Here is a 13,920-nt window from a genome sequence, read left to right as displayed (position 1 = left end):
CAAATTTGGCTTTGGCGGGGAGTGTGTCTTATAGTCCAAAAAATATGGTGTGTTCTTTGGGTAACCCTTTCACCTTTTTTCATCCAGTCCCCTCTCTCCCTCTTCCTCTATGTACCTGTGCCTCAGTTTCTATTTTGTTCATTAGATTCTACATATAAGTGAGATCATATGGTATTTGTTTCTCACTGACTGGCTTATTTCACTTAACATAATAACCCTAGTGTACTGTTGGTGGGAAAGCAGACTGGTGCAGTCACTGTGGAAAACGGTATGGAATTTCCTCAAAAAATTAGAAATGGAACTGCTTTTTGACCCAGTGATTCCACCTCTGGGAATATATCCTAAGAATCCTGCAACACCAATTTGAAAGACTATATGCACACCTATGTTCATAGCAGAATTCATTCATTTTTGTAGTGAAGAGCAAATTGTGAGGTAAAAACTGTAAACTTAGAACTATAAAATGTCCTTTTTGATGGTATTTTACTTAAAAGGGCAAACAATTTTTTGTAACTCTGGTAATATAAGGCATCAAAGTTTAACAGTAGGTAAAAAGTAATTAATAGTAGCTTTTTTGTGTTCATTAACACTATTTTACTAACAACAAACATCCCAATTAAATATTTTGCACAATGTATAAGTTGGGTGACAAATATTTGATAACAAGCATACCTGAATACACTATTTATGTAAGTTAAACACAACCAAGTTAAGGGCAGAATATAAAATCTTAGGCTGCAGGCACTGTCAATGACCATGTATTCCATTATTACTTAAATAATTTGGAATGCACCTTTAATCGCAGCACAAGGATCTACTCTGTGTTTTACAGAACTGACTGACAAATACAGCAGTGTAAATGTTTATATTATAGATAATGGTGTATTTTGACACATTACTATGAAACACACTCATCTTACATAATTAAAAGTAATTTATAAAGATATATGGAGTGGACCTAAAATGTACTGCAAAGAAAAAGAAATCTATAAATGTTAAATCAAGGAAGAAAATAAAAAACAAATTTAATTAAAACTATATTACAGAAATATCTAACTTATGGTTCAGAATACAAAATACAGTTATACTACTATCAAGTACAGTATTTTGAGAGAATGACTGCATATTTTGGAATTCAGTTTTGAAGTTTACATTTTAAGAGTTCTATCCGACTCATGTGACACAGTTTAAGTGCCTAGTATTATCCTATGTAAGATCTTGATTTTGGTTTCATCCGTACTCTTTTGCTTCTTAAATCTGATTTGAATTCATTATAAAGGAATAGCCTTAAGTTTAAGGGCATATGTACTTTCAGTCACCTAGAGGCATACAATCTAACTTCATTTTGAATTTTTTCACTCACGGAAATCACACAAGAAGAATTTTTGATTCTCCTGTTTGCTGTGAAATGTTCATTCAACTCATCAATATTAATGATTATCATCCAGCTCATAGATAACCCGTATTTGCTTAATCTTTTCTGCCTTCTGTCTTGGGGGCAATTCAAAGAAGATCCTGGTAACTAATAATGAAACTCAAAATAATTAGATCTGCATTTCTCCAACTTTGGTAAAAAGCTTGACATAAGTTTAAATCATCATTCAAATACTTATTTTTCTGATTATCTGTAGATTACTTGTCATCCTTGATGAAAATGAAAATCTGCTCTATTATATGAATCTATACATTTACAATTGTATTTAAAGAAATACAAACTTCTAACTTTTTTATGTAAGTATCTATGCCTAGGTACTTAAACATTTAAAAAGGACAAGATAAAAGAGGAGGAAAACAACTAAATTCAGGACTCACAAATGCACAAACCAGGGACACAAAAGACCTTGTTCAACAACTATAGCATGAAAGGAATTGCCCAGAGAGTACCTGTGCATCCTGCCTCATCGACCTGAGCTTCAGGCCCCAGGATTTCTTGTCCTTCTTTTTCTGTTAAAATCAAAGAGCAAAGGATTAAAACAGATCCATGTGTCACAAACACTTGAACTTCTAGAAATCTGAAAAGAATACTTTTAGATTATATTTAAATTTGGATTTTTTCTTTTATAAATATAGTAATTTGTCCTTGAAAACTAAAGCTTTATAAAGAAATCAAGCAGATAGTTTTTTAACAAACTCACAATATATTTTAGAGATACAAAATTAGTAAAGATTGATACATAATACTGGAATTATAAATATATTAGAGTTATATGCATAGTGGGATGTCAGTATTTTTTTTTGAATAGGTGCCCTACCTATCTATACACAGTAGGATTCTTTTTTCATTTCTTCTCCAAAGCACAGATTTCTATGTTCTAGGCACTGTGTTAGATGCTTTATAAACTTACTTCCTTTAACTTTCATAACTAACTATTTTATAAGTTTAAAAAACCCAAACCAAATCTTAAGACCCTGGGAGGTTAAATAACTTGCCCAAGGACACGCAGCTTTAGGTTGTGTAAGTGGAATTTGAATGCAGGTCTGAAGGGCTTTAAAACCTCCTTTAACTACACCCTGGCTTGTCTGACTAGAGCACCAGACAACTAGAAAGAAGACCAGACCAAATTTCAGACCAGAGTTAACACCCTAGGCAATATACTTTCACTCTGTTCATGTCTATTCTCCTCTGCCTCCTATATGTTTACTTGGTTAGTGTTATTTAGGTAAACCAAGTGGGCTGATTCACTCTTTTGTACAGCATAAGATCGGAGAGAATCAATATGCATATTATCTTGGCAAGCAAAAAGTATGTATTATATGTTCAGGTACATTTTATTTATTATAATAATTTATTAAGAACATCTACAGATAAGACCCTGACTGGTGTAGCTCAGTGGACTGAGCACGGGGCCTGCAAACCAGAGGATTGAGGTTTGATTCCCAGTCAGGGCACATGCCTGGGTTGCAGGCGGGTTCCCTGCAGGCCAACTCCCAGCAGGGGATGCACAAAAGGAAACCATACATTGATGTTTCTCTCCCTCTCTCCTTCCCCTCTAAAGATACATAAATAACTAAAATCTTAAAAAAACAGAACATCTACAGATAAATACTTTTTGAAAATGAGTAGCAGAGTATGTATCATATTATCAGAATACTTATTAAGTCATAGTAAAACACTGTGTAGTCAGTCATCTGTACCCCAAAGAAATCCCATTGAATATGTCAGTTGAAAACCTTGATTTAGATTTCCCCTAAGTTTGATAACTGAATTAACAGAACAGTAATCAAGTAAAATCTTTGTTCACATTAAAGCATGTATTTCTTCAAGTGCCCTGGATTATTAGGTGGATTTACTCATTTGATTTTCTTTACTCATTAACTTTTATACTAGTATTTAAAGATGATCAGTGTGTGGAAAAATAGTTAAAACACGCACAAACTTCTTTAGGTCAGCATAAAAACACATGTAAAGTAGATAATGATGATATCAACTTCCACTGAAGAATTCTCAGTTTATGCTTGCTATCAGCAAAATGACAACTTAAAAATCCCTGGGATGGTGTTTCCAATAATGTTAGATAAGCACCAGTGTTTGCTAAGCATCTGAGAATCTCTAATATCCTTTTCTCTTTCTCCAAAGCATTTACTTAAACTAATATAATAAACAGTAATGACAACTGGGTAATTATATGATAATAATATATTGTTATATACCTATGTCCTCTATTTTTCCTTAAATGAAAATTAAAACTAGCAGTTACTTCTTACTAAGGTAGAAGATAACGCTGACAATAATTTCCAAATATTCTGGAAATTATTATTTTTTTACTTAATTATTATTATAGCTGATTTAAACACTGCCTATAATACTATTATTTATTCACTTCTTCAATCCTTTTTTTCTGCTTGGATTAAAATCTAGGCTCCTCCTTCCTTAGATGAACATTTAACATAGTTCAGACTTACTTGCCACATTTACAAAACTGGAAGTCCACATTCCTTCCCTCATTATTGAGGCTAGAATTTTGGTTCAACAACTAAAACCAGGCTGACTAATGAAAACAGAAAGATCCTAATGCTTGCCTGCAATGTGAATACACTTCTTTCAGTGCTGAGTATTGTCCAGGACAGGCTCTTTCCTGCTCTGTCCACAGACCAGCATGAGGATATTCTGGAACAGAGACTGTTCTAAATATTTTTCAAGCAGCATCTTCCTCATGTGTTTTGATCTTCTAGCACAGGACATATAAGAGGAGGAAAACAGTAGAATATACTTGTACAAAAGATTTTCTCTCCTGTAAGACTCAATAATGTCAGCCCATTATGAACGACTAACCTACATGCAATAGAAAGGAAAAATAGGATGCTCCTAAGTTTTTGTTTTTGTCTAAAGTCAAAAGAAAATATATAGATGAAAAAATCTTCTGAATAACAAGACTTTATTTTCAAATAATGGCAAAATATAGTTGAAAAATAAGTCATGAAATACTGCTCAGCAATAAAAAGGAACAAACTATACACACAACAACTTAGATGATCTTCAAAAAGCTTCAGAAAGAGACGAAAAGCCAATCCAAACAAAGATTACATACAGTAGGATTCCATTTATATAACATTCTTGAAATGACAAAATTATAAAATGGAGAACAGCTTAGTGTTTGTCAGTGGTTAGGGATGGGGCGAAGGTGTAGTAAGATGGACAAAAAAGGAAGGAAACCACAAATTACTAATGGTACAAATGCAAAGTGAGTGTCACTACAGAACCAGCACATAATAAAAAATAGTAAGGGACTACTACGAGTTCAAATAGTAAACACTTATGATATGCATTTCTGACTCTTAAAGAAGAGTTTGTTCATTTTTTAAAAAAATAACTGATCAGAGGCACAGTTTAGCTATGGATTTCACATATGAAAATGACATTAAAAATGTCAATGTTTGCCCAACTACCCAAAGTCAAATCATCTCTGTCACCACATATTTGACCTTTGTACCCTTTACTACCACAGAAATGAACACTTAAACCTATATAATCGTATTAACCAATGTCACCCAATAAATTCAATAAAAATAAATGTTAACACAACTGTACTTGAACAACAAAAATGTGAAAAAGTTTTTAAAAACTTAAGAAGTCAATGTTTTCAATATGTCAGAAATTACATTGTTTTTAACTACTTACACTTAAAATGAAAATTTTTATATGTCCTCTAAGTAGCTTGTGAGGTGGTACATGATCCGTTCACAAAATATAAATCAGGAGGGTTAACAGTATTTTTCGGGGTAGGATGACAGTATTAAAGTTGACACAGGGTATCCTCAGCGCTCTACCAGCCACAGAGGAAGTGCCATGGTAGTCGTTGGCTATTTTCATAAAAGACTTAAAAGATCTGCATCTTTACAGACATAAATTAAAAAACTTCAAAACAGACCAATTCCTTAAAAACTAGAAACTATTAAAACTTATTCAAGATATAATGGCTAACCTAAATGTTCCTGTAACTATTTTAAAAACTTATATTTTGAATTTATAGTTTAAAACCTTCCCCTAAATCCATACCAAACAAAACTCTAGGCCTAAATGGTTTTTCTTACAAGTTTTACCAGAACACTTAAATAGGAGATAGCAAGCATTAAATTTAAACAATCTTTCCAAGAAAATACGAGAAAGGATCACTTTGTAATTCATTTTATGAGGTGAGGATTACCCTGATACCAAACCATACAACATCAGTACAAAAAAAGAAAAAATTATAGACCAGTATCTCTCATGATAATTGATACGAAAATCTTCAACAAAATATTACCAGGACAAATTCAGCAATATACGAAAAAAAAATGACTAAGTAGGGCTTTCCAGGAAATCCAAGGGCGGTTCAACATTCGAAAATCCGTTAATGCATTTCACTGTTTTAACAGGCTAAAGAAACAAAATCATAGTATCATTAACTGATGCAGAAAATGCACTTAAATTTGAAAAAAACTTCACCATCTGTTCAGGATGAAAACTCTCAACAAACTAGGAACAGAAACTTAGTTTGACAAAGAGGATCTACAACAAACCTACATCTAACATTCTTTGAGGTCAAAGACTGAATACTTAGCCTCTAAAACTGGGAAAAAGGAAAATCGTCACTCTCATCACTCCTAACAGCTTGTAATAAGTCAATAACAATGTAAGGTTTGCAGATTAGAAAGGGAGAACTCAATCTCTCCCTATTTGAGAACACTGTCTACACAGAATCCCAAGGAAATTTACAAAAAGTTTCTAAAACTACCAAGTCTATAGGATCCAAGGTCAACACAAAGAAATCAACCATATCGCTTACTATATAACAGCCATGGAAACTAAATTAAAAATAAAACATTTGCAACAGTTCCTACTGCCAAAAAATTAGTACATAGGTGTAAATCTCACAAAATACATTCTTTGTGTTTTGTATTATTTTGAAAATACAAAACACTGATCAGAGAAGACCTATGGCAGGATGAAAAAAAATCAACATAGAAAAATCAGTTGCATCTTTAGACACTAGCAAGGAACTACTTGAAAAAGAAATGTAAGTCTCATTTACAACTGCATCAAAAACAATAAAATACATAAGAATTTAACAAGGAGTTAAAAGATTTGTACATTTAGCACTATAAGACAGTGATGAAATAAACTGAAGAAAACACAAATACATACAAAGATATCCAGCGGTTTTGAATTTTGGAAGAATTCATATGGTCAAAATGTCCATACTACCCAGAGTCATGTACAGATTCAATGCAATACCTATCAAAATTCCAATGGCATTTTTTTATATAAACAGAAAAAAATCCTAAATTTAAACAGCATCACAAAAGACCCCAATAGCCAAAGTAATCTTGAGAAATTATGCAGTACATGTCACACTTCCTAATTTCAAACTATATCAAAGGTTATAGAAATCAAAACAGTATGGTACTAGCATAAAAACAGACACATAAGACTAATGGGAAAGAATAGAGAGCCCAGAAATAAACGCCTTCACATATTGGTCAGTAATATTTGACAGAGGAACCAAGAATACTCAAAGGGGGAAATGATAGTCTATTTTCTTTAAAATTTTTAAAGATTTTATTTATTTATCTTTAGAGGGGAAGGGAAGGAGAGAGGGAGAGAAATATCAATGTATGGTTGCCTCTCATGCATCCCCTGCTGGGAAATGGCCTGCAACCCTGATTGGGAATCAAACTGTGATTGTCTGGTTTGCAGGCCTGTGCTCAATCCACTGAGCTATACCAGCCAGGGCAATAGTCTCTTTAATAAGTAGTGTTGAGAAAACTGGATATTCACATGTAAAAGAATAATACTCAACTCCTATCTCACACAACTCACAAAAAGTAACTTGAAATGGACTGCAGATTTCAATGTAACATGAAGCCATAAAAATTCTAGAAGAAAACATGGGGGAAAAGTTCCATGACATTGGTCTCAGCCATGATTTTTTATTGGATAGGACATCAAAAGCACATGCAACAAAAAAATAAATGAGTAGTACTACAAACTAAAAATCTTCTCCATGGCAACAGAAACCATCAACAAAATAAAAAGGCAACCAGTGGACTGGAAGAAAATGTCTGAAAATCATACACTGCATCTGAAAAGGGGTTAATATTAAAAATGTACAAAGAAATTAAACAACTTGACAGCAACAAACCCAAATAACCAATTTAAAAAAGGTCAAAAGAGAGGAATAGACATTTTTCCAAAGGAGATATACAAATGAAAGGTTTTACAAAAAGGTTTTTTAAGGTTTTCAATATTGAAAGGTTTTGAAAAGGTTTTCAACATTACATATCATTAGGAAAATGCAAATCAAAACCACTTTGAGGTATCACCTCACACCTGTCAGAATGGCTATTACTGCAAAGATAATGCTGGTGAAGATGTGGAGGAAAGGAAACCCTGATACATTGCTGGTAGAATCGCAAATTGGTACAGCTACCATGAAAAACAGTACAGAGGTTCCTCAAAAAAAATTTTTTTAAGAATTATTACTTTAGTTAGTACTTCTCTCCCCATTTATTAAGTACTTATATCAATACATATGCATGGATATAAATGTCTAATCACTATACTGCATACCTGAAACTAATACAATATTGTATGTCAACTATAATTAAAAATAAATTAAAAGTATATGAGGTCTGTTCAGAAGGTATCCAGCCATGTAACATGAAAAAGAGCCACTGATTGAAGAAGATGCAAGAAACATCATACATAGGACAATGACACCTCAGTCCCCTTCAAAGTAGGCACCTTGGGACCTCACACAGTTCTCTCAATTGCCATCAGCTGCCCTGTTGTATTTTCCTGAATCTCATCTATGGTCTGAAATATCTTCCCTTTCAAAGGTGATTTTAGTTTGGGGAAAAGCCAGAAGTCTCAGGGTGTCAAATCTGGGGTGCAGGGGGCTAAGTCATCTGGTTGATTTGATGTTTTGCCAAAACACTCTACACAGTATGTGATGCACAAGCAGGTGTGTTGTCATGATGAAGCTGCCAATCACCAGTTGCCTACAGCTGCAGCCTTCTGAATCACCCAAATAATTTTCGTGGAAGAATATTCAAGCTTAACAGAAAATCTGATGCAGATTCATTCCTCTACTCACTCAGTCATTTTGAATGTGACAGCCACACAGTGCACATGCTCACTCAATGGTGTCTACTACCCCCGCTGACTAGCACAGTGAAGTCAACATTGTTCATGCATATGTACTCCAGTCCACTCTCTTAGGCTGCCAGATTACACTGATGTTGTGCAAATCACTCTTGTTACAGTAAAAATGGCTGGACTTTTTCTAGACAGACTGTATGTATATTTTAATATTTAAAGTATACATTATTCTTAATATTTTCAATTAGTATTTTCAATTTAATACTATTCAGTTACCTCCAAAAAAGCAAATTCTGTAATTTGCAACATTATGCTAGGTGAAATAAGTCAGACAGAGAAAGACAAATAATGTATCATTTCCTTACAGGATCACAGAAACAGAAAGCAGATTGTTGGTTGCCAAGGTCTGGAGAGGGGTGGAGGGTGGGAAAGTGGCAATCAAAAAGCACAAACTTCCAGTTGTAAGATGAGTAACTTCTGAGAACTTACTGTCCAGCATGGGGAATGTACACCGTAATTGTACACTTAAGAGAGTAGATCTCAAACGTTCTTACCACACACAAATATGGTTCATTATGGGAAGCAATAGATGTATTAACTAACCTTATTATGGTTATCATTTCATCATATAAACATACATTAAATCGTATGGTACATCTTAAACTTAGTGTTATATGTCAAAGATATTTCAATAAACCTGGAAAAAAATAAAAAGATCTTCTCATAAGCACAAGAAACCAAAGGAGATCTAAATTAATGGAGAGACATACCATGTTTATTAATTAGAAAACTCTTCAACACAATAAAGGTATTTGTCCTTCTCAAATTGATCTACAGATTTAGCAAAATTTAAATCAAAGTTCCAGCAGGATTTTTACATAGAGAAGATTATTCTAAAATTCAAATGTAAAGGAAGAGGAACTACAAGAGTCAAAACAATTTCTAAAGAAGATGTTGGAAGAATAATATTATCTAATTTTAAGCCTTACCATTAAGAAACAGTAGTAAGACGTGGCACTGGCAGAAGGGCAGACACACAGACCAACAGAACAGAGTCCAGAAATAGCTCCCTGCCCAAGTACAGACACTTTCTGACAGAGGTACAGGGCAATTCAATAGGGAAAGGATAGTCTTTCCAAGAGTATAAAAACAATTAGACATTCCTATCCAAAAAAATGAACTGCACCTTAATCTTCTATCTTACAAAAATTAACTCAAAATAGGTAATAGATCTAATTAAAAAGTGAAGAACACAAAGGAGAAAATTATGGTGATCTGGGGTTAAGCAAAGAGTTCTTCAACAAGACACTCAAAGCATAATAGATAAAAGGAAAAACTGATAAAATGAGCCTAATCAAATCAAAATCTAAAACTTTTGTCCTGGCCAGGTGGCTCAGTTGGTTGGAGCACCACCCTGCACACCAAAACACTGAGGGCTTGATTCCTGGTTAGGAGGGCACATACCTAGGCTGTGGGTTTGATCCTGGTCAGTGTGCATGTGGGAGGCAACCAAAAGATGCTTCTCTCTCACATCAATGTCTGTCTGTCTGTCTCTCTTTTTTTAAAAGTATTTTATTTATTTATTTTTAGAGAGAGGGGAAAGGAAGGAGAAAGAGTGGGAGAGAAACATCAATGTGTGGTTGCCTCTCATGTGTCCCCTACTGGGGACCTGGCCTGCAACCCAGGCATGTGCCCTGACTGGGAATTGAACCAGTGACCCTTTGCTTCACAGGCCCATGCTCAGTCCACTGAGCTACACCAGCCAGGGCTCACTCTCTCTCTTTTGATTTAAAAGTTGATAAACATATCCTTGGCTAAGAATTTTTTAAAAATCTTTTTTAAGTTTCGTTGTGTGAAAGGCTAATATAAGAGAATGAAAAGACAAACTATAGATTGAGAGAAAATATTTACTACATCTATAAGGAATGCTAAAAACAATAATAAAAGTAATAAAACAAAATATGCTGATTAGAAAGTGCACAAAAGCCATGGACAGATTCTTCACTGAAGAAGATATACAGATGGCAATTGAGCACATGAAGAGATGTTCAAATTCGCCAGCCATGAGGGAAGTGCAAGTGAAAACAACACCTAGTATAAAAAACACACCTATGAGAGTGGCTGAAGTAAACAGAATCAAACACTGGTGAGGATGTGGAGAAACTGGATCTTTCATGTATTACTAGTGGGATGGTACAGCATCCCTGGAAACAATTTATACACTTAATATGTTACTCCAGAAATAAAAACCATTTATGTGTCCATAAAACAGAATACTCAACAATAAAGAGTCAAACTACTGATAACCTGAATGAGCCTCAAAGACATGCTGTATGAAAGCAGCCTGATATAAATGTTTTATACTATATGGTTTTTGAGGATGATGTTCTCAAAAAGACAAACTAGTGACAGAGAATAGATCGCAGTTGCCAGGGTTTGTGGTGAGGGAATGGCATGATTAAAAAGGAGTAGCATGAAGAACCAAGAAAAGAGAAGAGATCTATGTGGATGGGTGCTGATGCTGGGATGAAAGCACTTCCTTATTGCTGTCTATATGCACTTCACACAAAATGTTACATTCCATGTACATATGGACGTGTCTGTGTGTATATATATTTTTCCTGTTAGGCTTGTAGGTAAAAGAAAATAATAGTATGCTTTGAAGTTAGAGACTTGGGTTCAAATCTTGGACTTCCATATTTAATGTGTCATTTTGGCAAGATATTAATCTTTATGAACCACAGTATCCTTATTTATAACATGAAGCTAATATCTACTACACAAAGTTGTTTTAAAAATGAAAAAAAAAGTACAGGGAAGCAATTAGCTCTAGGCCTGCACAGGTATATTTACTCAGTATTATTTTTCTTAGCTAATACGTAAAAGTTGGAATTGCAACTGAATGTTCATTTATTATGTCAGTCTTCCCAGTTCTCCAGTTTTTCAGAAAAGAGGCAAGTCTCTCAAAACCCAAACCAGACCTCACTAGAAAATTTCTAGTCCTCAGGAAAGGCAGAATTAGCCCTATTCATCCTTGTTCCCAAAGTTCAAGTTATCAAGAGCAGCTCTGCAATGGTGGAAAAGTAAGCTGGCATCCTGCAGTGTGAAGGGAGATCAACAGGACCCTGAAGTATGTGGTTTACTGCTATTTTATCATTCATAATTTTGATTTCTCCTTCTTCAAGAAATTCCTTTAACATGTCTGGTAATACTGATTTGGTGGTGATGAATTTTAGTTTTGTTTTTTTTTTTCTTGTCTGGAAAGCTCTTTATCTGTCCTTCCATTCTAAGTGATAGCCTTGTTGGACAGAGTAGTCTGGGATGTAGGTCCTTACTTTTCATCACTTTGAATATTTCTATCCAGTCTCTTCTGTTTTGCAAAGTTTCTGTTGATAAATCAGCTGGAAGCCAGATGGGAGCTCCTCTCTCAGTAACTAACTGCTTTTCTCTTGCTGCTTTTAAGAGTCTCTCTTTGTATTTAAACTTTTGCATTTTAATTATGATGTGGCTTGGTGTATGAGCCTCTTAGGGTTCATCTTGTTTGGGACTCTCTGTGTTTCCTGTGTTCCAAGCTTATTTAATATTTTCCCTACCTCAGTTCTAGGATCAGCATTTATGCAAGGAGATTTGGTTTTCTATTGGAGAATGGGATTTGATCCCAGATAAAAAAGTGGAACTCAAAGGGGAAAAAATTAAGAAGTACATATTGGTAGTTACAAAACAGTCATGGGGATATAAAGTACATCACAGGAATACAGACAATTATACTGTGATAACTATGTATGGTACCAGGTGGGTACTGGAAATATCAGGGTAACACTTTGTAAAAAGTATGTGACTGTCTAACCACTATGCTATACAACTGAAGGTATTACAAAATAATGCTTAATGTAAGCTGTAATTGAAAAATAAAGTAAGAGAAGAGACATTGTGCTATAGTGAAGACTTGAAGCCTGTCCTGAGTTTTTTCTATAATACATTACATAACACCTTTGGCTGAAAAAGGTTCCAAGAGTAGTAGGTTAAACTGGATCTTGAGAGATGACTACAAGTAGGCTCAGTACTGAATTATGGGGCAAAGGATATGTTCTTGGCATAGGTTACTTACTGTTTTATTATAGCTTGTGCCCCATAAACTCTTATTGCTATGGATTATAAGATCAGAATTTTAGATATGTTTATCATAAAGACATATTTACTGTCTTGGCATTTTTGTAAACATGTAAATTTCTACAGAGTTAAAAAACTTAAAAAATGTGCTAAGTCACTATTACTTGGGATCATTTTTTAAATTCATCAATTTTAAAACATTAAGAAATAGCTTGCCCTGGCTGGTGTGGCTCAGTGGATTCAGCACAGGCCTGTGAACCAAAGGATAGTGGTTCGATTCCCAGTCAGGGCACATGCCTGGGTTGCAGGCCAGTTCCCAGTGGGGGACCCATGAGAGATAACCATACATTGATATTTCTCTCCTTCTCTTCCCCTCTAAAGATACATACTTAAAATATTTTTAAAAAGAAATACCTAATATATTAAACAATATTTACATTATTGTATTAGTTTATCTAATTTGAAAAACTAAAATAGGAGGGACCTATAAAACAGGTATCTCAAAAGTAACACTGTATATATTTTAAAACATTTAACTGACACAGGCATAAGAGTTTTTGGTTGAACCAAAGAGCTCTTGTAAGATGAGGATAGACATGTTGAAACACTGTCAATTTATATTATTTATCTTCCCTACAAAGAGAATGTAAAGTTGAAAATATGTTAAGACAATAGAATTTATTTATGTATTTATTTATTTTTTATTTAATTCTTGCTCAAGTACAGTTTTCTGTCTTATATTCCTAGCCCTGCCCCCCCCCGCCCAGTGCTCCCCATCTCCCTCCCATTTCTGCCCCCCACCCTTAGTTCTTGTCCATGTGTCCTTTATACTTGTTCATGTGAGTCCATCCCTTTTTCCCCTATGATTCTCTCCCCTCTCCCCTCTGGACCCTGTCAGCCTGTTCCATATTTGAGTGCCATGGGTCATAGGTTCGATTCCCAGTCCAGGCACATGCCTGAGTTGTGGGCTGGGTCCCCAGTGTGGGGATACTCGAGAGGCAACCACACATTGATGTTTCTCTCCTTCTCATTCTCCCTCCCTTCCCTCCTCTCTAAAAATAAATAAATAAAATCTTTTTTTAAAAAAATCAAGAAATGATGGAACTTTTGTGAGTTTCAAAGGAAAGGAAATTACATTTGGGGTTCGATGGGGGGAAGACGTGATTCATTTTTTACGCTAATATTTTAGGTGTTCATGGCTTTGGTTCTCTACAGAGAAACCAAAAAAA

General features: G+C 34.5%; 1 protein-coding gene across 1 annotated transcript in view; it reads right to left on the bottom strand.

Annotated features, from left to right (window-relative positions):
* Window positions 1-13,920, bottom strand: part of ZEB1 (zinc finger E-box binding homeobox 1) — a 186,211-nt gene that overhangs the window by 31,334 nt on the left and 140,957 nt on the right. Inside the window, exon 3 of the mRNA XM_037037202.1 lies at window positions 1,885-1,944. Within this exon, the coding sequence (XP_036893097.1) occupies window positions 1,885-1,944 (60 nt within the window). The remainder of the gene's footprint in view (window positions 1-1,884; window positions 1,945-13,920) is intronic.

Source organism: Sturnira hondurensis, unplaced genomic scaffold, assembly GCF_014824575.4.
Source record: "Sturnira hondurensis isolate 20B ecotype Veracruz unplaced genomic scaffold, ASM1482457v3 Scaffold0022910, whole genome shotgun sequence".
In the NCBI taxonomy this organism is placed as follows: Eukaryota; Metazoa; Chordata; class Mammalia; order Chiroptera; family Phyllostomidae; genus Sturnira; species Sturnira hondurensis.
The sequence above is the reverse complement of the archived record's forward strand: the minus strand, read 5'-3'. Positions and strand labels throughout refer to the sequence as shown.